Source organism: Ananas comosus, unplaced genomic scaffold, assembly GCF_001540865.1.
Source record: "Ananas comosus cultivar F153 unplaced genomic scaffold, ASM154086v1, whole genome shotgun sequence".
Taxonomy (NCBI): Eukaryota; Viridiplantae; Streptophyta; class Magnoliopsida; order Poales; family Bromeliaceae; genus Ananas; species Ananas comosus.
Window position 1 is genome coordinate 7,256 of NW_017890790.1, and position 24,413 is coordinate 31,668.

Sequence of the window (24,413 nt, forward strand, 5' to 3'; positions counted from 1 at the left end):
ACTTTACACCTTATATGCTATAGTTGTATAGATAGTATTGCTCAAAATATTAGAACAGTGCTTTTAGCCATCGCAATATAAAACGCGACCATAAATAATAGTACTTTTACTAAATCAATTTTAAAACCAAATTAAGCATGCCCACTGACTTAATTGCCACTCTTTTTTGCCCTATATATACATCACTATGTCGTGTGGCCATCTCACAACACACACACACACCCCCCCTCCCCCTCAATATTAGCTTAAGATAAAAAACAAGATGTCTCACCCATGCTCTCTTCTCCTGGCCTTGAATCTGATCACCATCACCTTGGCTTTGCTCTCTCAAAGATCTCAAGCCCAGTTGAGCCCCTCCTTCTACAACTCCACCTGCTCGAACGTGTCGGCGATCGTTCGCAGCACCGTCCAGCAGGCGCAGACCTCCGACGTCCGCATTTACGCCAGCCTCACTCGCCTCTTCTTTCACGATTGCTTCGTCCAAGTAACCACTATTTCTTTTATATATATAGAGCCCAGCTGCTATACTATCAGTAGTACGGAAACCTCCGTCCTACTAAGTTGCTTTTAATGATTGAACTTTCAAATCGGCGGTCGACTCTATTAGACTTGATCTACACTATCGAAAGTATTTAAAAACTAAATTTCATAATTTTTGGACATTATTTAGCTATGAAACGAATAGTCTAAAAATAAACGATTAAAAATAAAAATCTCATTAAAAATGATGATAAAAGACTTGAATTTAAGATCACATGTACTGATCTTATTCTATATAGTGAAGAGAATTTTCTATAAAAAATTTATCAAATTTGAATTATTTTACACTGTAAAATTTACAAACGCATCACATCGGTCATTAAAATTATCAATTTTGAGACTTTTTGATCACCAGCCAAATAATATCGAAAATATGAAATTTGGTTTCTAAATATTTCTAATAGTGTAAATCATGTCTAATGGAGCTGCTCATCGATTCAAAAGCCATATCATCAAAAATAATTTGGTAGCGCGAAGGCCTCCGTATTACCGACAGTATAACAACCTAACTCTCTCTCTCTCTCTATATATATATTCACTTCTTTTTTTTTTTCTAATGTCAAATCGAGCACGAATAAGTTGTACATGAACAAACATTGAGTTAATGGCCTAATTTCCACATTAACATGCATTACACATTAGTTGGTTAGGATAGTATCCAACTCAGGGTTGCAACGAACTTGTTTGATCACACTCAGGGTTGCGACGGGTCGGTTTTGCTGGTCAATAGTTCGACGATTCAGACCGAACAGGATGCCGTCCCAAATAAGAACTCGATTCGAGGTTTCAACGTCGTCGCTGACATCAAGACGGCCGTGGAAAATGCTTGCCCAGGAGTTGTCTCCTGTGCCGATATTCTCGCTCTCACAGCTGAAGCTTCAGTTAACTTAGTAAGCCATTTTTTCCATCTCTCTCTCTCTCTCTTCGAGTCTCTATAATGGATTCTCAATTTTCGTACAGATGTATCGATACGAAGTTTTATTTATCAAATATATTCCTCCGGAGGTGCATAGCCTACAAATATATTTCTCTGTTAGTTAAATAGTAAAAATTATGTTTTCTACAAAATATTTTAATTATATTTTGACCTCATTTATCATTTTTGATATTTTTATTTTAACTTTCTTAATTTGTTGGATTTTGCATTGATGTAGTAGTCACCATATCTCTCTATGGATCTCTGAAAACAAGTGGTAAGAAGGTGACAGGAAGTACTTCTCCTTAAAGTGAGATATAATTCATTTTCAAAGTTGCAACCACTTTTTTATGAACTTGGTCTTGTTACTTTATTATCTTTTGACTAGTGAACAAGTGAAAAATTTATTGTCGGAACTGTGGAGAGAATTGATAGTTCTAATAAACAGGCTAAATTACAAAATAATAAATTAATTTTTATCTTGTACCTTATTTTCATCTCAACACTATAACAGAATTAGGTTATACGGACACATGTTTGGAACACTTTTGAGTAAGTATCCTATTTATGCTAAAACTTAAAAAAATATCTACTTATGCCTAAATATAAAGCCCAATCCAACCAAAAATAAAAGATTACTCTACTCAACCCACCACACCCAGTCCATTTGATCCGATTACAAACAGAAAAGAAAAAAAAAAGAAAAATCAATTACCATCTTTTCTTCTCTCTTCACTCAATCCACTGAAATTCTAGACGGAGAGCCTTTCCTGTCGTCCTCCTCCGTCACCATAGCCAATGAGATAGAATTTCGGCGGTTGCTAAATGCTTAAATAAGTGTTGGTAATTAGCAGCACTCTTTTAGGCTATAGCGACACTCTTTAACTGTCACTATATATCTAGCGACCCCACATATAGCAATACTTTTTAAAAGTGTCGGTAATTTTAGCTAGCAGCACTTTTTTGACATGTACCTACATTTAAAAGTGTCGGTATAGACCGTTTTTGTTGTAGTGCAAAGAGATCCAATTTTAAAATAATTGTTTAATTCTGCTTTAAAATGTTATAGTTTTAGTAAAATTATATTTACCTCTATCAACTTATTTTGGTAAAATTTTACAATCAAATAAACCGCTTCGTTCATTTTATTTAGAAATAAAATTAGCTAAAAATGTGAATCAACTAAATTCGAACTTGGAACCTCGGGTACCAACCACCGAGCCCTTTTCCACTTGCGCTAGGGACGGTCGGTAGTGCAGGTGAAAGTTAATGTAGTTTTTTATACAAGAAAGTATAATTGAGATACGAACTTAATTAAGTGCCCAAAAGATTTCGTAATCTAGGGTAATAAATAATTAAGTTAATGAGGATTAGTTAGGATAAGGTGATTTGAACAAGTTCATTTACTCAACTTCTTAATGAGGATTAGTTGGGAGAAGGTATTTTAATGAGAGGGTTAGTTAGGATAAGGTGATTTGAACAAGTTCTTTTATTACCGTCCCTATAGCAAGTGACAAAGGGCTTGGTGGTTGGTACCCGAGATCCAGGTTCGAATCCTAGTTGATTCACATTTCCAGCTAAGTTTATTTCTAAGTGAAATAAACGAAGCGGGTAGCGTGCTACCTATCTCTCTCAAAAAAAAAAAAAAAAAGTTTTTTTACTTTTTTTTTTTTTTTATTAAAATGCACCATCGTAGTGCAATAGAATTTTAATTTATTGGATGTGTTCTATAATATTCAAAAGACATACATATCTCAAATCATAAGTTTTAGTTATCATTAATTTCTTCTGGATTGAACAATAACATTGAATATAAACTATAAAAAATATCATTCTTTCGTAGCTTAACTTTTAGACACAAACAATTGTTTCACATGATATCATAGCAAAACGTCCTTCGTTTGGTTCGGGGTTAAGAAAAAATTAGCTATTCCAGGGATAGAGTTAAGTTCAAGGTTAAAGTGGGGTTAAAGTTTTTTTGTGTTTGGTTGGGGGTTGGAGTTAGTCTAGAATAATGAAAAATAGTGTTTGGTTGGATAGGTGGGATAAGAAGATAATGATTGATAAAGAAGGATAATGATTGGTTGGAGTATGTGGGATAAGAAAAGATAGTGGGTTATTATGAATAGAAAATAGTGTTTGGTTAGAGTTTGGTGGGGTTAGGTGGGGTTAACTAACCCGAAATAATTTATTTGAGGTGGGGTTAGCTAACCCCACCCATTTTTTGGAGTGTTTGAAAATAATATGGGGGTTAAGGGTATTCCACCCCTTAACCCCCAACCAAACAAGGGCTAAGAGTTCAATTCCAAATTTAGTGCCTCTTATTTAATTCAAGTATATATCTTCGTTTGTTTTATCCAAAATTTTCACACTAGCACATAAGAGGATGAAAAAAGTACCGTCAGCTATTAATCTTTTTTATCTTTTTTTTTTTTTTCCATCTCTTTCTTTTCCATAATTGACTTGAAAAAGTTATAACTTTGGTTGCATTCTTAAAAAGGAGATTGTTATCAAATAAGATAGATCTCTACTTAGATGCTTTAGGCAAAATTTTCTCAAATAAGATAAATAGTTATTATCTAATAATTAGTAGCATTCCATAAGAAAGGAGATTGTTTCACTCAAGGTGGGGAGGAAGAAAGGAGATTGTTCCACCGAAGGTGGAGAGAAGTAACGTGAAGTGATTTTCGACTGTATATGCCCATTTTCTTTATTTGGTTCATCAAAATTAAATAAGACCGTAATTCAATTTTTTCGTAACGTTGTATTTGATTTAGCATTGGTTGGTAATGATGAAGTCAATCGCAGAAGAAAAAGAGATAGAAAAAATAATAAAATTTGAACAATTGTTTCCATAATGTTGTATTTCATTTAGCATTGTTTGGTAATGGTGAAGTCAATTACGGAAGGAAATTAAAGAGAGAAAAATAAAATAAAATTTGACGATTGTAACACACACACACTTTTTGGGAAACAAACACAGAAAGTGAAAAGCATCAGTTTTGAGGCCATTAAACGAACGGCGGTTAGAAAAATAGTTTTCACTTGAACTTTATTTCAATTAAAAATTATTTTCAACCTGAAAAATAGTTACACGCACAAATTAACAAGCAGACCCTTGGTGGAGTTGAGCTTGAGCTAGGTTTGTTGAGCATCTCACTAACTTAGGGCCTCCATGGTACTGAGGGTTGTCTAATGTTATTAGATAAAGATATGCTCCTCTGTATTAAGTGGACTACATAAATTATATATTGTAACGGAATCATTAGATTTTACGTCGTGATGTCTTTTACACAAATAATGGTATATTTTTTTCATCGCACTTTCTGCCTGTACGTAATGCATCGTTCCCTCAATTCCAAATAGAAACTAAGATAGTTAATGATCCAAGATATAATGTTTGTTTTTTTTTACTCTTTATGTTGGAGTGCAAATAATTTTTCTCACAATAATAATTGTAATAGGCTGGAGGACCCTCATGGACTGTGCTACTGGGGAGAAGGGATAGCACCACTGCAAACATCACTGCAGCCAACAATCTCCCTAGCCCCTTTGATAACCTGACCACTCTTGAACAGAAGTTCGCCGCCGTCGGCCTCAACGACACCGATCTCGTCACGTTATCAGGTATCTGCATAATCATCAAATATCAACACTTTCTCAACTCGAAATGCAAGAGTCAAATGTTCTAAAACACACACAAAAAACTGGAACAAAATATGGTTTGTTTAGCTCCCAACAAATTAAGCCCTAAAAATATGCTTGCTATAGAGCTCTCTAAAAACATATACTATTATACTACCCGAAAAGTCATGGGAGTTGAATCCGGCATGCAAGGTTTGAACTTGAGTGACAAACCAACTGGTTTATACAGTGGCTATTAATGTATGTCTTTTTGTAGCTGGTTAATGTTCTCTTATATATTCACTTTTGTCAATAACAGGAGCTCACACATTCGGCCGAGGCCAATGCCAGTTCGTCACTCCACGGCTCTATAATTTCAGCAGCACCGTGAATACAGACCCGACCCTGAACTCAACCTATGCGACCACATTGGAGCAAAACTGCCCCCAGGGCGGGAACGCATCGGTCCTGAATAATCTCGACCCGATCACGCCGAACACGTTCGACAGCAACTACTACATAAATCTGCAGAACCACCAAGGGCTCTTCACATCTGATCAGGAGCTCCTGTCGGATCCCAATGCGACGACGACCGCCTCGATCGTCAATAATTTCGCTGGCAACCAGAGCGCATTCTTCGATAGCTTCGTGCAGTCGATGATCAACATGGGGAATATTAGCCCCTTGACAGGGAGCAGTGGGGAGATCAGAACCAACTGCAGTGTGGTGAATAGCGGATCCGGTTTGGAGTTGCATATTCGGATTCAACATGATTCTGACAAGGGTTCAGCTGCAGAATAAAATATTAAAAAATAGGGTAAATTGCAAATTTGGTGTGGTGGGTGACATTTTGATCCTCAAACTTTAATTTATTGTCATTTCTTGCTCAAACTTTTGGAATTGGTGCAATTAAGTTCTATAACCCAAATTAGTTGACTAAATATTGATATATTACTAAAATAGAAGTAATGTAATAGTGATGTGATTGATAATACACAAATATTTAAAATGCCATATTACTTTTACATCAGCGATCAATGCGTCAATATTTAGTTAATTAAATTAGGTTTTGGAACTTAATTATAACAATTCTGAAAGTACAAGCTAGAAATTACAACAAATTAAAGTTTGAGCACTAAATGTCATCGGTCTCATAGTTTGAAGAACAAGCATGCAATTTACCGCAATAATATATAATGTATCTGAACTTAAATCTAAATAGCTTTTTGTGATCACAATAATATGATCAGAGATATACTCTCTCTCTCTCTCTCTCTCTCTCTCTCCTCTTTCTGGCTCTCTTTCTCATCTTACTTTTTCCTCATCCACAATGGTACTCATAACAGTGCTAGAAAAAAGTCTAAAATGTGGAAGTCACATAGATGATATGGTACTGTTTTCAACCAATCACAATTGAACCCTAGAGTTCACCCATTTTATCACACGGTATTAGAAAAATAGTTTTGGTGTTCTTTTTTTCAAAAAGAGAAAATTTGATTGGTTGGGATATGGGTGACGTAGTGCGACCGCTACATAGAAGACTTTCTCTAGCATTAGAGTCCTCGTCCTCCTTTCAATAATGTGTGTTATTTTTGTGTTTGGGTATTGTGAGTATTCTGGTCATAGCGGTGTGCGACAAATTCAATAAAGGCTCAAGTTTTTCTTCATAGTGTTTAATTTTTGTCTATTTCTGACGGGCTTTCACGTCGATTATGACTTTAATTGTTCTGTCAACTTAGTTGCTTTGATTTGTTGGTTTTGGGGTTTTATTTATTGTTTTCTTTTTATATTTTTATTGTCCAGGACTGTGCTTAAAATTTCTCTCCAAAATTATTTACTGTCATAATCAAGTTCTACTTCAACGAAATACCTACGGATTTTTTTTCTTTAAAACAAATATATATGATTTAGATATAACTCATAAATATGTTTTCCCCAGTGAACTGTTTACAACACACAAACAAAAAAAAAAAAATACTTTTCCTTTTTTTAAAATTGTTTGTTAAGTTCATTTGAGTTTAAAAAGCATTAAGAATGGCTTCATTTCGCTGTTGCAGATTGTTTATAAACTTTGTAATTGTTTCATGTCAAAATTAAATTTCAAGAGTATTAGCTTTTGTTTTTTTTTGTTTTTAAAATAAGTTTGCAAACTTACAATAATATATAAAAAAGAGTATATAGAGAAATCCATATCTAGTTTCTTGAATAAAGTAGAACTTGAACAATGCAAAAATAATATACACAAATAATGGCAAATATATACAACATCAGCTATTGTCACGTAAGTTACGGGATTCTTTTTGAAAATCTTTTTTAAAAAAACTAGCGAAAAACGTATAAATTTTTTTTTTCTAAACACCTTTAAAGGCACCTCGAGAATTCGTCAAGATCTATCATATGGATAAGGGTCCCTAAGCGAATGAATAGAATCTCTCTTATACATGCATGACATTGAACATTTATAATCATAATTAGAAATCAACTAAACCAATAACTAAATCCACAGTTAGCAGTCATTAATAAACAATAAGTAACAAACTAAACTAAGTCACGTGGATCTGAAACATAAAGCCAATCTGAATAAACTGAAACACATGGTAACCAATCTGAAACAATATAAAACCAATCAAAAATGAGTAGAGTAAAAATAAAATAAAAAATTAAGCTTATAAAGAATTTTCTTGAGTTAAAAGTTAAAACTGATAAAAAAATAATATTCTTAATTTTAAAATTCTTTGAATAGATAAAATATTATATTAACTTATATTCTATAAAAACCAATTAAACTCAAAACGTGTATCTTGGGTAAATGGAATTGATTTATGATGTAAACCAACTGGTCAAACGAAGAAGATAAAACTTCGCAATCTCTCATTAAAACCTTATTTCCATTATTAAAAATAAATAATGATCTTGTTGCATATGATGGCCATAAATATTTTAAATGAATATTTTAATCAATCTTTAATTATCTCTCTTAGCATATATTTTACACAAGTTGGAGTTTGGAGTTAGTAAAACATGTGTCCAGAGAGACTCTTCTCTTTCCCCACTCAAGATCTTAATTTATTATGTATGTTTTCGAAAAATATGCTTTGATCAGATTCTATATTTCATGAACCACGACAAACGTAACCAAGTAATTAAATAGAAAAAGACATATTCATCTTCAACAAAAGATATTCTATTCAGACATATAAACATTAGAACAAAATATGTTTTAGACGATACTTTTTAAACGCTCAATTCTAGCATTGTTAATATTTGGCATGCGCCGACACTATAATTAAGTAATATTTTTATCAGATACTGATAAAAATTCTCCGACGCTATATTAAAGCGTTGGTGTATTTATTCCGACATATTTACTTAACGATTCTTTGCTCGACGCTTTTACAAGCGTCAGGATTATTCTTACCGATGCTTTAATGTAGTATCCCTGGTGTTTGGTTATTCGTGGATTTCAGCATTTGAGGCTTGTCGACACATCTGGAGAGTGTCCGGACAAGTCGGAGTCGTTTTGGCGTGAAATGGACGCAAAATGGACTCAGTGCGACGCGGGAGTAGAGTTTGATATTGAAATCTGCAAAGTGCGAGTTTCAGTATTAAGTACCGGTACCATGCAGGGGAGTACCGGTACCCAGTGTATTTTTCGAACAGCTGCTCTCGGGTTGCGATAATTGATGCTGAGTACCGGTACGGCATCGGGCTGGTGTACTCTAGCTGGGATGTTGAGTTGGTGAGGGGTAGAACGGTCTTTTTGTTGGTGGTTATCCACACCACCAAATCTCTCGTATTTATCCACCAGAGAGATTAATTATCCTTCTCCTCTCTTTCTCTAACTTTGGTTATATGCTTGGTGGAGACCACAGCTTGAGCTCGGATCGACGTCGACGTTGCGCCGGGGAGCTGATCGAGCGCGTGGACGTCGCGGTTGCGCCGTTAGAGGCCGGACGAGCGCGTATTTTCCCTTCTTTTGACTTCTCACCGTAGTTGGACTAGTTTTTTGAGGTGGGTTGAAGTTTACAGAAATCGCCGGAATACCTCCTATGTTTTTTATACCGTCGACATGTATCATTTGTGTATTTTTCTTACTAGTACTCGAATTCATGGATTAGTGTTTAAATCTGAATTTGGCGTTAAGCTAGTAGTTTAATATTACATGTTAGACTTGGAATTGACTTAGGAGAAAACATATAGATCCTACATTGTCACTTTCTGAAAATTACCAGATTTAGTTTTAGAAGCTATGGTTTATTTGTATCGTCGTTGTTAGTATGCGATGGATACCCAGATTAGGATAGGATGAGTTTACGCTCGTACTGGGATGCCGAGTTTATTTTTACAGTAGTGTGTAGACTGTTTCAGACTGTCGGGTGCCGGCGCGGTTGACAGTGGACCCAAATTTCTATATTTACATCAAATTGTGCCAAGGGCACGTGAGTTTTGGTTGTTAGACCAGTTAGACCCAGTTGTTTTGATTATAGTCCGTGAGAGCCTGATTGAGCTCGTTAGAGACATACTTTCATACTCGGTTGGGTAGCGCCCACGAGTGCCATTCCGGAGTCGGGCTTAATGCGTTTGAGTTGATGTCGTAGTGTCCTGATTGGACTTGGTCTCCACCAACAATCCAGCGTGGTGGTGGTTGGTATAGTTTTGACAGATGGGACGGTTGTGTTCACAGTCCCTAATGAGATTGGGTCAGAGATTGCATCTTGCTTATATCTACAGATAACTAATGTTGGTTAGCGACAGTATAGTGGCATGTAGCCGTAGAGTTTTTTCAGCTTTCTTTACTATTCTTGAGCATACTTTCTGTAGATTGTGGGTGAGCCGTTGAGGTCGGCAGTGGTACCCACTGAGCACTACTTTTTTTTGGAGTAGTTCTCACACCCAGTTGTTGACCCCTTTTTGCAGAGCCTTCGTTCGCGGATGCTGCTGTTCCTGATTTGGATCGTGGAAAGGGAGTCGCAAGCTAAATCCCTTCTAGTCTTGTTGCTGTTCTAGAGGAGTACCAGCTATAGATAGTTTTAATTTTTAGTTCATGTAGATACTGATGTTAGTTAGTCGCTGGAGCGAGTGATGTCTGTATCTTGGAGATTATGTATGTATAGTGAACCTGATATTTATTTATATATGTGTACAGTTCTGTTAGCAGCTCTATACTACTAGTTGTAGTTTTGTATGATTACAGGTATAGGTACAGCTATCGCTTTATAAACAGAGAAAATTTTTTTGTATACGGCGGGTCTATTGGCGTGCCCGAAAAAATGTGGTAATCCGGGATGTGACATTTAAAGCATCGCTAATTATTGTTTAAACTGCCCTTAAGTGCAAGATTTGTTGTAGTGAAATATTTTATGTAGTATATTTTTCTTATTTTATTTACGGAGTTTATAATATTTAGTAAATAAGGAATTTAATTAAATGTCTAAATTGAAATATCATACTTACCCGTCAAAGTTTTTTTTTGAGAAAAAGAAAATTTTATATGTGAATATATTATCTAACCAAATAATGAATAACACGGCCTTTTTGAAAATAAATATCAGTCTCTCAAATAATTCCAATCATGAAAGAAAATGCACAAATCGAAGGAGTTATTACTGGATAATTTATTATAATTTGAGAAATAAGCCTAAGCCTTCTTTGGATGTCCGAATAAATTATTTAGTGATAACTTACACTACAACAGAATTAGATTATAGAGACACATTTTTTAGACACTTTTATATAAGTGTCCCATTTATACTAAAACTTTTAAAAAAGTCAACTAAGGCCTAACTATAAAGTCCAATCCAACAAAAAATAAAAAAGTTACTCTGCTCAACCCATCCCACCTAGCCCATTTGGCCTAATTATAAAATAGAAAAGAAAAAGAAAAAAAAAATCGATCACCATCTCCCCTTCTCTCCTCACTCAATTCACTGAAATCTTAAACGAAGACCCTTCGCTCTCCTCCTCCTCTGCCACCGCAGCCAACGAGGTAGAGTTCCAGCTGTTGCTAAATACTTAAATAAGTGTTCGTAAATTAGCAGCATTCTTTTTAGATTATACCAACACTCTTAAACTATCACTGTATACCTATCATCTCCACATATAACAATATTTTTTAAAGTGTCGGTAATTTAGCCGGCAGCAATTTTTTTTATCTATACCGACATTTAAAAGTGTCGCTATACATCGTTTTTATTGTAGTGTTATTTGGAATTAGAATTTTCTTGTGTGATTGAAGATGTTCGATTTTTGCTATTTAACTGTTTTGACATTTGTAATTTGATAATATAACATATTTCATCTATAAAGTAACTTATCTTATTCTGAAAAAATGACTAAAATGCTAGATATATTCACTACAACAGAATTAGGTTATAGGGACACATGTTTGGGACACTTTTGAATAAGTGTCCCATTTATGCTAAAACTTAAAAACACATCTACTAATGCCTAAATATAAAGCCTAATCCAACCAAAAATAAAAGATTACTCTACACAACCCACCACACCCACTTCATTTGGCCCGATTACAAACAGAAAAGAAAAAAAATAGAAAAATCAATTACCATCTTTTCTTCTCTTTTCACTCAATCCACTGAAATTCTAGATGAAGAGCCTTTACTGTCGTCCTCCTCCGCCACCGCAGCCAACGAGATAGAGTTTCGACGGTTGTTAAATGCTTAAATAAGTGTTGGTAAATTAGCAGCACTCTTTTAGGTTATAGCGACACTCTTTAACTGTCACTATATACCTAGCGACCCCACATATAGCAACACTTTTTAAAAGTGTCGGTAATTTTAACTAGCAGCATTTTTTTAACATGTACCTACATTTAAAAGTGTCGCTATAGACCGTTTTTGTTGTAGTGTATGATATTCCATTTTATACATTTTATCATACGTCTCATCTATCATTGCTGCCAAGTCTTATAAATAAATCAAAGATTACAGAAAAAATGAGAATTATTGTTTATGATTGCTAGTTACGAGTATAATCTTAAAAGATCTTTAATGTGCATGATCTGGTTAAACCGGTGTAATCCGAATAGGGGGTAAGTCATATTATTTAAAAAATATTAATGATTTAATGACTAAATATAATATGCCTATGTACACAATTGATTATACTTCTCATCTATAAAATATTACGAACTTCATTAGTATTGCGCTGAATTAGATGTTCATAAATCCAAATAGACTCAAAGTCAAAATTAATCCTGATTTCCATTACTTTCTTGTACCTGTGGGTTTTATAAAGAAAATCAAAACAAATTTAAAATACATAAATATTTTATTCTGTATATATTTACATAAATATTTTATTCTGTATATATTTGAATTTTATTTTATTTACATTAAATAGGTGTGGATTGTAAGCGTTAACTAACTATTTCAAAGCACGATAGTGTTCATTGGTTTCAATCTGACTCAGCCCACCTAGATGTTAGGTTTATTGTTTGGCCTCTTGCTGTTAGGTTGACTATGGACCCCAACCCCACTCAACTTATTGGGCTCACCCAATTCAACTTATTACTCTCCTAGGCCTATTGTCTATAATAACTATAGAATTCAAACTCTGTAATGAATTAGTTTACTTAAATTCATTTGAATTTATATTCAAATTCCGGAGGAAAGAGAGAAAAGGTTATTTTGCGATTCAAACACCATTTCAAATGAACAAAAAACACTATTTTAACAGTCCGGCAATGCTGAAAGCATGGTGAAGTCCATTTTCACATTTGGCTCGTCGAAAGCTCAAAAAAGCACGAAAATAAGAATGAGGTCAAAATTGAAAAATTATTTTTTTTGAAAAAGATTAAATATTTTATGTACCATTTCACGTGAAATTGAATAAGGAGGTACCTCTATGCTAAATACACATACTGCTGAGGGCTTAGTACAAAATTTTGAAAATGGAGGGACTTTGGAGCAATTTTGCCAAACCCTATATATTGGCATTTAGGGTTTCCATCAACCCTTTTCAATCCCCTCTCCCTCTAAACCCATCAGTTGCCACAAGGACTCTCCTCTACTACGTTGTCGTCGATCCAAACCACCGGCGATCATCCCCCGACTGCCGAAAACCGGCCAACAGTCTCCCAAGCCTCTCTCTCTCTCTCTCTCTCTCTCTCTCTCTCTCTCTCTCTCTCTCTCCCACTACACCACTTGACCCAATCTCCTTTCCCCTCGGTGTTGCCCCAGGCCCACGCCTTCGACCTCCCAGGGGTTCGGCGTCCCTCCTCCGATAGCCCCGGCGCCGCCGGGCCTTCCCTGAGCAAAGGATCAAAGTTTGATCATGTTTGGAGTGTTTTCGGGCCATACCTCTGTTTGACCGCCGCTATCGCTTCCTACCTTTGCTGTCGACCTGGAAGCACCATCCGGAGTCACCCTAACACTCCCGGACTTCTCCTATGGCCAGAAATCTAAGTTCCAGCCTGAGGGCTTCTTGGTTGGTCACAATATCAAAAGCGCCGCCACCTATGCCTCCCGCCGCCGGCAGCTACTTCAGCCTCCCACCGCCGGCAGTTGCCTTCCCTAACTCCTCCCTAATTGCAACTATATTCTCCGACCGGCGCATGTGCCCCCTGGCGGTCAAAGCTCGGGAAGAAGAAGGTGGTATCTTGGTTGACCCGAGCTAGGGTTTTCTTTTGGCCGTCTTTATTTTTTCAGCCATCCCCGACACCACCAACTCCACGGAAGGTGAGTACAATCCTCGTAAAGTGCTTGGACATCCGTGCTCACATTCATTGTAGTCCAAGAGGTCCCGATTTGTGGATCCTGCTATGACACTCCCAAAGACCTTGAAAACTACAATTCATGTAACCCTGGTGCACTCCTTGGCCTTCGTTTGCACTTCAAACAACGAGCTCGGGCTTCGGTACGTCAAGACCTATTTGCCAACTGAAAGATACGACAACCCAAAGATCTAAAAAAGTACAAACACACCTAGAGGGGGGTGAATAGGTGTAAATAATAAAAAAACTAACTGGATGCAATAAAAACTATATGTGGAAAAAATAAAGCCAACAAACCGAGATTTTTACATAGAAAACTCCAGGTGGAGTAAAAAACTAAAAGACTGATCACACGAAAAATCTATTAAGGAAAAATAGAATATAAGATGATTTACCGAAACCTTGACTCAACCTTTACCCTAGACTCGAAGTAGATTTTCTTCGCTCGTCCCCAATCGATTGAACTTCTTCAATCAATCACGTTACTACTCCTTGCAGTATCAAAGCCTCGAATCCATGAGCGTTCACCGAATCCTCGGCCTCACACAAGTCCATGCACAACTTCTCATTCAGAAGCAAGTAGAACAATAGTTAATGGTGATTTTCATGCTTAGAAATTCATAAGATATGAGAGAAAATCTTATAAGAATAATCAATTTGATTCTTAATAGAATATCTGGATTAAAGCTCCAAGAATCAAATTGATGAGAAAAAAAGAAACTTGTTCTTAAAAGATGAAAAAAAAGCACCAAAACAAGTTTCTATGGTTTTCGAGAGGTATTCTATCTTAGCTATGTTCCAGAGACACTCCCATATCGTATTTAGATGCTTAGAATCATGTTAGAATTGAAAATACGTTTTCGAAAAACTCATGATGGGTTCAGAGTCCGGACCCTTCATCAGTGTCTGGACTTTAATACTTTCAAAGTATCAAAGTCCAAATCTTCCCCTCAAGGTCCGACCCTGCGTTATAGACAGGAAGGCTTATAAGGTCCAGACCCTGCCTCAAGGTCTGAACCCTGAAACTTGAAAAACTTCAGCTTTGTTTTGTAACAAGTTTTAGACCTATTCTAATATTTTTCAAACACTTAGAAATAATACGTAAATCTAATGCGTTAATCATCATTAACTATATGTAGTCATACCTCAGAGGCGTGAGCTCCATAAACGAGTTTTTGATCTTGATGTCTTCCTCTTCAACCCTTCAAGACTCCATACGACTCCACGAAATACGCCAACATAAAATCCGCAATACCAACACTGCTGGTTGGTTTTCGAAGTGCACGATTTTTGGTAGCGAGTCCAAACCCTAACTTTTTATATATATTAATGTATTAGAATGCAACTTTAGACGTTTTTGTGCAAATAGGTCATGTGGGCTGCTTCAGGTAGCATGAACCCACAATATTTGACTTCTGGACTGATCGTCCTAAGCCCGATGGCCTGTATGAAGCATATTTAGGGTTTTGGAGCATTTATCGGCAAAATCAAGATCATGGTTTCAGTTTAGGTTTTGCGTTTAATCAATGTGAATCCTCAGTACTTTTCACTGAGCCTTGTTGGCTGGTTGCCCTCGCTGTCTCATGTGTCAGGAGACAACGAGTGGGCGGCGGAGGGTTCCGGAACCAAAATTGGCATTTTCGAAAACCCGATACGGCTTAGTTTTCATTAAACACACTTGTTAGCGTTGTGTTCATGTGTTTGCCGCCTAGACACCCAAATCAGTATGCTTTAGGGCAATGGGTGATTTACCATATGGATTGGTACTGTCACGCCCCGCGACCAACCGCCGATTTGGACCGGGTCGCGGCGCCGCCGACAGACCGCCGAACGGACCGGGAATTCCCCTGTACGCGGACAGAGTCTCCCCAGTACGTCCAAGGCGTCGCAATCCAAACAATCAACGAATATTCCAACAAGTTACGGATATCAATCCAGATTGCATAAGGAAGTATCAAATACATAAACTACTTGCTATTACAAGCATTCATTTCACAATCACGTTATACATCACAGTTTCAGTTTATATTTTTACTTCCAAATTACAATCTCACTATTATATCCGAGTTTACAAGTTTGATACATTTTCTTTTCTTGCCTTCTAGACCCCTAAGTTAGACTATCTCAGGGTACGGCTACCTCGGTCTCTGTGGTGGGGCGCTATCTACTGAGCTACGCCCTCGCCTCGCGCCGCCGCGCCGCACACGAACGACCTGAAAACCCCAAAACAACGTGGGGTGAGAACCAACTCCATGGTTCCCAGTGGGTACGGCCACCCAAGGAAAAAGCTCGACCGATAGGTCCGAGGAGGCACGGCAACATGTTAGTTCAACAATATACAACAGATATATATATTCAATTGAAATACATGCCATGCCTCACAATATGCGATATGAAAATCATGCAACAACTAGTAGATCATTTGAATTCTTCTTTTACTTGGCTACTTTAGCTCATAACTTTACTCTAAGGTTTCTATTACCTTAGGATCACAACACTAACCACTAGCTTCTAAGGTTTCTATTTACCTTAGCTCAAGCCTCTATTTCTAGCTCATAAGGGTTCCTCTACCCTATCATAGCTAACCACCCGACTCGGCTTCGAGTCAATCATCTGCGGATAGTCCGCGCACTGGCTGCTCAACAGCCTACCGCACTCTCTCTGACTCAGCCTCCTAGCGGCGAAATCGTCGCACACGCTGAACATGGCTTGAGTCGCATGACTTGACCATCGGTGGCGATCGCGTTGCACTTACCCAGCGTGAGCTCGAGACATGACATACCGTCTGGCGGCGAACGGGTCGCACCACACCCAACAATGGTCATGTCAGACTCAGTCCCCTGGAGGCACCCGCATCGTACTTACCCAGCATGGATTCAGTCTACTCTGGCGGTCCGATCCTCAAATGGCTTAACCATCCTGGCGGCGAAATCGTCGCACAAACGCCACGGCAATGGTTCAAGCCCCAGGCGGTGATCTCCACATGGTCACGCCCAATCTACCCACAGTACCAAGCTCGGCGGCAAAGTCGTCGCACACACGCCCTAGCTTGTACTAGGGACATCAAAAGTCCTGGGATCCCGGAATCCACTTTCCACAGGTCGAGGGTTCATAACCAACCCTATATCATCGACCTAACTCATCCTAGTGGCTATACCACTATACTCATCAACCTAGGTTCCAAGACTCTAGGTTCTATGTCCACGTCACTTAACCTAGGTACACTTGCTAGGTTCTTGTCATCCTGGCCTAGATGTCCACTTCTAGGTTTACTAGTTCGACCTAGGTTCACTACCACTAGGTTCGATGCCATACACCTAGATTGTTCGACTCTAGATTTACTATTCAATCTATGTTCTTTAACACTAGGTTAGATGCCACTCGATCTACCTGACAACCTAGTTGTCTAGTCAACTCTACTCACATTAGAGTTATTAACTCGTGCTTTCTACGTGGCATTTACTCTATGCATCTTTGATCATTGGCATTTCCATCTATGCACTACTATTAGTATGCATTCTTTACATTAGCTAGCACTATTTACGCGTCATGCCCTCATGCATGCTACTTACTATGCGTTCATTACTTAGCCTTTACTTCATGCATTTCTTGTCCTTGTCTACATGCACATGCGTCAACATGGAGATACATTGCTAAGACATAAAGGGCGACCTAGTCGCTTCGGTAAGCACAACCCACCTTAGATAGGTTTTCCGATTGCTCGTCGACACTTGCAATCGGCCTCCCGTGGCACTCGGCACCCGTTTGGGCCCGATCTCGCAGTTGCTTCCCTCGAGCGCGCCGCTTCACCGTTTCAAGTGCTAGCGATCTTCGCCTTGCCGCTACGGTGCTCGGGACCCGATTTCACGATTTATAGATGTCGCCTCGGCCTCCCAGGCGGAAATGAAGCTCCGAGCGCCCGTTTCCTCAATATCTTCGCAACGGCTTGTCGGATTGCCGAACCGACTTCGCCAACGTGTTTCGTTACCTACCAATTAGATTTACGAAGGGTCAAATGAGATCAAACTCATCTATTTACAAAAATTCCATTTTGGGTGCCCTAGATGCCATTACCAACAAAACCACCAAATCGATCTATGAAATAGGGTGAAATCATCTTAGAGGCATGCTAGGGTACCAAACAAACCATTTCTAGGGTTTAAAAACCCATCTACAAGGAACTATTACAAGAAGCCATGAAACTTACCTCTTGAGAGAGCTCCAAAATGAGAAGAAGATGAAGATGAAGATGAGGAAGAGGATCTCCTCCTTGGTCCTCTCTTTCCTTTCCTTTTCTTTCTCTTTTTCTTCTTCTCTTCTCCTTTCTCTTTTCTTTCCTTTCTTCCTTTCCCCCTTCGCACGATCAGAGGGAGAGAGGGAGAGAGAGGCTGAGGGAGTGAGAGAGAGAGAGAGGAAAAGATCTCTCTAATACCCTCTCTCATTTTGTAACAATATCCCCAAAGGCCCCTTAACTTTTCGTCTCCTACACAGCCCCTTACTGGGTGTTCTGCGCGCGGAAGGACCGGTCTCCCCGACCAGGGACCGGTCCCCGGGGCTTTCCCCCGCGAACATGCGTTCGGGAACCGGTCCCTTCCTGAGAGACCGATCCTCGGGAGACCGGTTCCTTTCAGAGAGACCGGTTCCCGAGAGCTAAACTCTTGGGACTTAGCCGATTTTCGGCTCTCTTCACTGGTGTCGCAGGCTGGGACCGGTCCCTCCTCTGCCAGGGACCAGTTGCATCAGCAACCCCACAGCCTTCCGCTGATGGGACCGGTCTCTCACTTCCAGAGACCGGTCCCCGAGAGCAACTTCAGCCCAAAAATGCTGATTGCATTATTTGCTCTCGCGGACTCCATTCCAATGCACTTCTCGGATTTCGTGCATCCTTAGCTTTTCCAAAGCTTATCCATTTGACCCTTAGTCGATTCTAGACAAGGTGCAACCCTCGGATTTCGAGAGTTCACATTGTTACAGGTACTTTATAGGGCACTTTGTAGGTTTTGGAAGTGTTACGATGAGTTTCCAAGAAATTCCAGCGAGTTTTGGGAATCGGTAAAAAGAACCGGTTACCTGATGGCTTCGAGAATGTGAGATTAGTGACTTTGGATCACTTATTAGGGTTTGTCCTATTTAGTGGAGTAGTTTGTGACCCCATGGATCTTTTGAAGGTCCAGTCGATGGTAAGGAGCACCTTAGGAGTTAGGTGCCTCGTATGATTCAGATGGGTGCTCGATCCGAAGTCGATATAGTGGTGCTAGCTTAGTGACATTCTTTTTCTTTCTCCTTATACTTGATTACACACATTGCATGTTGAGCACGAGATTACCACTTGACTTCACTTCTCCTTGCTCTATTTTTATATATTCATCATGACTTAGCAATAAAGCAGTATTTCATTGGATGTCATTACATGACTTGATACATAATTGACATGTTTAGTCGGTATGTATGATGTGAGATCTATGAAATTGGATGACCTACTTAGTCGTTGTATTCCTTTTGGATCCTGTGTCGGTTAGTTGCCTATGGTTGGTTATTGATCATATTGCATCGATTACCATAGCTTATGTGCATTTTACATACACTAGCAGTTTGGCCACCGCAATAGTATTCTCTTTTGAAAAAGTGGTCGTACTTTCGACCCATAAACCCTATACGACCTACTACTAGAACCATATGCCAAATAGCGCAGGACGTGGCATTGCCTAGGGTATCAGATCAACATGGCAGGTGATTGGGTATTCTAGGACTTTTCATTCGGTTGACGCATACTCTTTTTGTTTACAGTAGCGATAGTTGTACACTCGTTATTCATTTCCTTTCGGTTCATATTTGTTACGGTATTCATCATAGTTTCATACCATGCTATACTATTTTTTGTTTGCCTATGAGTACAGCTTGCTATTGTCGGCCTACGGTACGCATTGAAAAACCTTAGGTTGGTTTATCACCCCATGTTTTTACAGGTGACACAGGCAATGATAGTCGGAACAGTGCCTGAGGTTCGTGTAGCTAGTGAGCCTAGTGGTCCTGTGGATTGATCATTTGCTTGCTACGGTTTATGATTCTTTCTTATCCTAGTTATTCATTAATAATTCAAATACTATGGTGATTCAGTTTATACTTGAATGGTTGTTTTGAAGTAATAAACTGTGGATTTATGCTTAGGTGTATGACAGGGCATGCATCATTTTCACTAAGGACTGCTTAGTTGTATGGGCATTCAACCTGTTTTGAATGTTGTTTGGTAAGTGAATTTGCTTGGTTGTGGAACGTAACAGGTAGGTAGGCCATGCAAATATAGAGCAGACTCTGTCCGTTGGGATATAGAAATTTCTGTATTTGTGAAGGGTCTTTCCGTCCCATGGTAAGGTTGTGTTTTTTTAAAAAAAATATGGACATTTTTTCATTGGCGTTACTTTTCAAGTTTAACTTTTTTCTGAAAAAGCTTTATAGAAAGGTCCCCGGGGCGTGACATTGTCACAGGGGAGGAAGTTGGACCTATTTTAGCCAATAATAAATAGGCAACAAGCCCCCGCCATACTCTATTAATGCTACTTGTAAGAATCAAATCTGTGCCACTGGCTCTGATATCGCTTGTGAATCATAAGCACTAACCACAATTCCGAAAGCATGTATGACAGGAAGGACACACCCATCACACTTAAGAGCTCAACTATAGCGTTTATGAATCTCGATCTGACTTAATCCATCTGAATGTTAAATCTATTATTAGGTCTTTTGTCGCTAGATCTATTGTGGACCACAACCTCACATAACTTATTGGGCTCACCTAACTCAACTTACTAATCTTCTAGGCCTGTTGTTATGGTGCAGGAAGTTGAATCTATATATTTTAGACAATAATAAGTAACCAACGGGAGCTTCAGGTGGGCTGCTTACTTGTTGGAGTTCGCGACTTTTCTCTTGTAGCTAGGTGGTTTTGAAAAATTACTCCCTCACTCTCCGACTTACTCACGTTCAAAGTGGAGAGAGTTTCTATATCACTAATGTATACGGCCCGCCAACTTGGGACGGTAAAGATGAGTTCTGTATGGAACTAATGCTTTTTGCGGATATCTGTAAGGGATGCTGGGTTGTTTGTGGAGATTTTAACTTTACCAGAAGCCAAACTGAACGCAAAGGCAAACTGTGGAGCAATAAGGCGACTCGTATGTTCAATGATCTTATTCAAAAACTTGCGCTCCTGGATCTACCTATGATTAATCAATCCCGTCTAGTATGCAGCGTAACCCAACGCTTGCAAAATTAGACAAATTTCTAATCTCGATTGAGTGGGATGCAAAATTCCCACTTTTGAAGGTTGAGACTATCCCCAGAATTACGTCGGATCATTGCCCGATTCTACTCACTATTGGCAGTAAGCTGTGGAACACTAAATTTAGATTAGAAGATGTTTGGTTGAGAAATGAGGCTTTTCTCTCAAGCCTCCCGGGTTGGTGGAGGGAAACGAAATCTTGCGGGAATGTTGTGTTATCTTTTACGGCTAAGCTGTGTCATTGTCGTAAATGGATTCGCGAATGGTGCAAACATAGTTTTTACAATGTTTTGAAATCAAAGTCAGATATAATACTCGAGATTCAGCATATTGATGGATTGGAGGAACATCAAGTCTTGTCCAAAGAGTTACTTGATAGAAGGGAGAACCTTAAAGGTAAACTTTCTGATATTCTTGCGGATTGAGAGATACTATGGAAAACTCGGGCCAAGCAACGATGGCTTCAGGAAGGAGGTAATGCAAAGTTCTTCCATGCGATAGCCAATAATAGAAGGCGCTCTAACGAGATTGGGGTGGTGGAGGATAATCGGAGACAAGTGTTTAATGAAGAGGGAAAGAAACAATATTTTTGGAGGTTCTTTAAAGAGTTGTTTGCACCTGAGAACTACGAAGCGGCTGTCAACGGAGATTGGAGCGAACTTTTCCAAACTAGACAAGTCTCGAATCCGGAACAACTTACTACCCCTTTCAACTTGGAGGAGATTAAAAAGGCCGTGTTTCAATTAGGAGGTGATAAAGCGTCAGGGCAAGATGGTTTTCCAATTAGTTTTTATCAGACATTTTGGGACACCATCAAAGAAGATATGCTTAATATTTTTCTTGATCTTTATGACAGACGAATCTCCACACGTCCAATAGATTTTTCCTATATCTGCCTGATCCGCAAAAAAGAAGGCGCGGTGCGAGCCACTGATTTTTGACCTCTTAGTCTTTTGAATGGAATACAGAAGATAATCTCTAAAGTTTTAGCTAATAGGCTAGAGGGTGTGATGCAAGAGTTAATTTCCACTTCCCAATCTGCTTTTCTAAAAGGGAGATTGCTATCCGACGCCTTTGTTGCGGCGAGTGAACTAGTTGCATGGGGTTGTAAAGAAAATGTACGAGTTGCGGTTAAGGTGGACTTTGAAAAGGCTTATGACACGGTAAATTGGACATTCCTCTTAAATATTTTGGAATTATGGGGTTTCAACACCAAATGGTGCCGCTGGGTGCGTGAGTGTATTTGTAATGCCAAGGTGGCTGTGATGGTCAACAGGACAACCACTAATTGGATTAAAACAAAAAAAGGGTGTGAGGCAGGGAGATCCTCTTTCGCCCTATCTTTTCCTACTGGTTGCTGAGTGCCTTGCCAGGATGACAGAAGCGACAAAGAGACATGATCTAATCAGAAGTATTAGACCCTTTGAGGGTAGTCGAGTGACACTAATCCAATATGCAGACGACACTCTCTTCTTCTGTGAGGCGAAGAAGAAATTCTTGAAGAATATTCGATTTATCTGAGGTTTATTTGAGTGGGCCTCAGGAGTGAAAGTGAATAAAGAGAAAACGGAATTATTTTATTTAGGAAATACACTCGGAAAAGATATTAGACTCGCCAAATATTTAGGGTGCAAAGTAGGAAATCTTCCTACCAAATATTTGGGATTACCACTGTCTTCCAAAGTCCTACGCAAAGAGGAGTGGATAGGGATTATTGATAAAATCCGAAGAAGGATAGATGGTTGGCAAGCTAAATTACTGTCGAAAGGGGATAGATTAGCATTGGTGAATTTGGTGCTTACTAATTTACCTCTACATTTCTTCTCAATTTTTAAGGCTCCGAAATGGGTTATTAAGAGGATTGAGGCATTAAGACGAGATTTTTTCTAGAAAGGGGGAGCGAGAGACAATAGTGGTGCACGTATGGTAGCATGGAACTGTGTATATAGGGATAAGAAGGAAGGAGGACTTGGGGTGAAGGATCTCACCTTGATGAATGATGCACTACTTTCTAAATTGTGGTGGCGTTTTTTCTCTGAACAAGAATCACAGTGGAGCATTCTTATTAGAACTTTATATTATAAAAAGCGGAAACCTTTAAGTGAAGGAAGGACGTTTCGACTTGCTTCACAATGGTGGAAAAGTATACTTTTTACTAAAGATATCTTTAAAAGTGGCATATGCTTTGATCTCGGCGACGGGCGGTCTATTGACTTTTGGTCTGATAGATGGTGTGGCGACGCTCCTCTGAAGACACTTTTTTTCGACATTTTCGAGAAAGTAGCTATGAAAGGACTTCTAATCAAGGAGTGTCGCTCACTACAAGGTTGGAGGTGGAGAAAAATCCTACGAGGAGCCGGGGTCAGGAGGGGTGATTGCAGAATCAAAGAATTCAAGAATTTTCTTTCAAGTTTTCATGTTTTAAACAGGCCTGATGAAATTCGATGGAGATGGAACGCAAGAGGATGTTTCACCGTTAAGTCGATGTATGTACTGATCCGAGATAGGGGAGTTCAAGATTTTCCTATGCAAAAGGTTTGGGAGTTGAAAATACCATCTAAAGTTAGAATTTTTATTTGGTTAGCACTTAAGAAACACCTACCTACGGTTGACAACTTACTCAAAAGAGGCTGGACTGGGAATCAACAGTGCGTGATGTGCGGCAACGATTTAGAAACTGTTGATCATCTGCTGGGTGGATGCGCGCGTAATCAGCAGATTTTTTATGTACAACATCCTAGAAGGTACGTACATTAATTCCAGGGCCTGGGATGGAGGTCAGGAGTGTTTGGGAGTTTTTGGCTGGGGATCGCCACCAAGGGGCAGCTGCGAGGGATCTAACCAGGGTCGTAACCTGTTGATGGATGATCTGGCGAGAAAGAAATAATATTATTTTTAGGAGCCAATCATTTGACCCTTTTATGGCTATTCAACGAATACGGGGCATGAGTAAAGATTGGACTGAGTTTTGCAGCTCTTAGTGGCTTAGTTTTGTATGAGGGGTTTTGAGCGAGGAGTACAAGTATCAATTTTCTTCTTTTTTTGTTTTTCTTCTTCTTCTTCTTCTTTTTTTTTTTTTTGCTTTCAATATTTCTCGAGGCCGCGTTGCCTCAACCCTTGTAGCTAAATTCATCTGCTAAATGAATGAAGTGGATAGCGTGCTATCTTTTTCTCNAAAAAAAAAAAAAAAAAAAAAAAAAGTAACCAACGACAGAACCGAGACTGGTGGGTCCCTACTAGAATTATTTTGCATGTGGTACAGGCATTTATTGACATGCCTATCTAATTTAATAGCTGGTCCCCATCTAAATGGTTTGGGGCCA

The 24,413-nt window shown here is 38.8% G+C and overlaps 1 protein-coding gene across 1 annotated transcript; it reads left to right on the forward strand.

Annotated features, from left to right (window-relative positions):
* Positions 1-208: 208 nt before the first annotated feature.
* Positions 209-6,350, forward strand: LOC109704247 (peroxidase A2-like). The gene is made up of 4 exons (XM_020225007.1): positions 209-484; positions 1,239-1,430; positions 4,921-5,083; positions 5,400-6,350. Exons 1-4 carry the CDS (start codon positions 263-265, stop codon positions 5,879-5,881), a joined length of 1,059 nt encoding a protein of 352 aa, XP_020080596.1. The 5' UTR covers positions 209-262; the 3' UTR covers positions 5,882-6,350.
* The last annotated feature ends 18,063 nt before the right edge of the window (positions 6,351-24,413 follow it).

Bases quoted from the DNA above. Each gene is read 5' to 3' on its own strand.
- LOC109704247 (XM_020225007.1), top strand. From the start codon at position 263: ATGTCTCACCCATGCTCTCTTCTCCTGGCCTTGAATCTGATCACCATC. The intron at 485-1,238 runs GTAACCACTATT...GATCACACTCAG, and splicing joins TTCACGATTGCTTCGTCCAA to GGTTGCGACGGGTCGGTTTT. The intron at 1,431-4,920 runs GTAAGCCATTTT...TAATTGTAATAG, and splicing joins CTGAAGCTTCAGTTAACTTA to GCTGGAGGACCCTCATGGAC.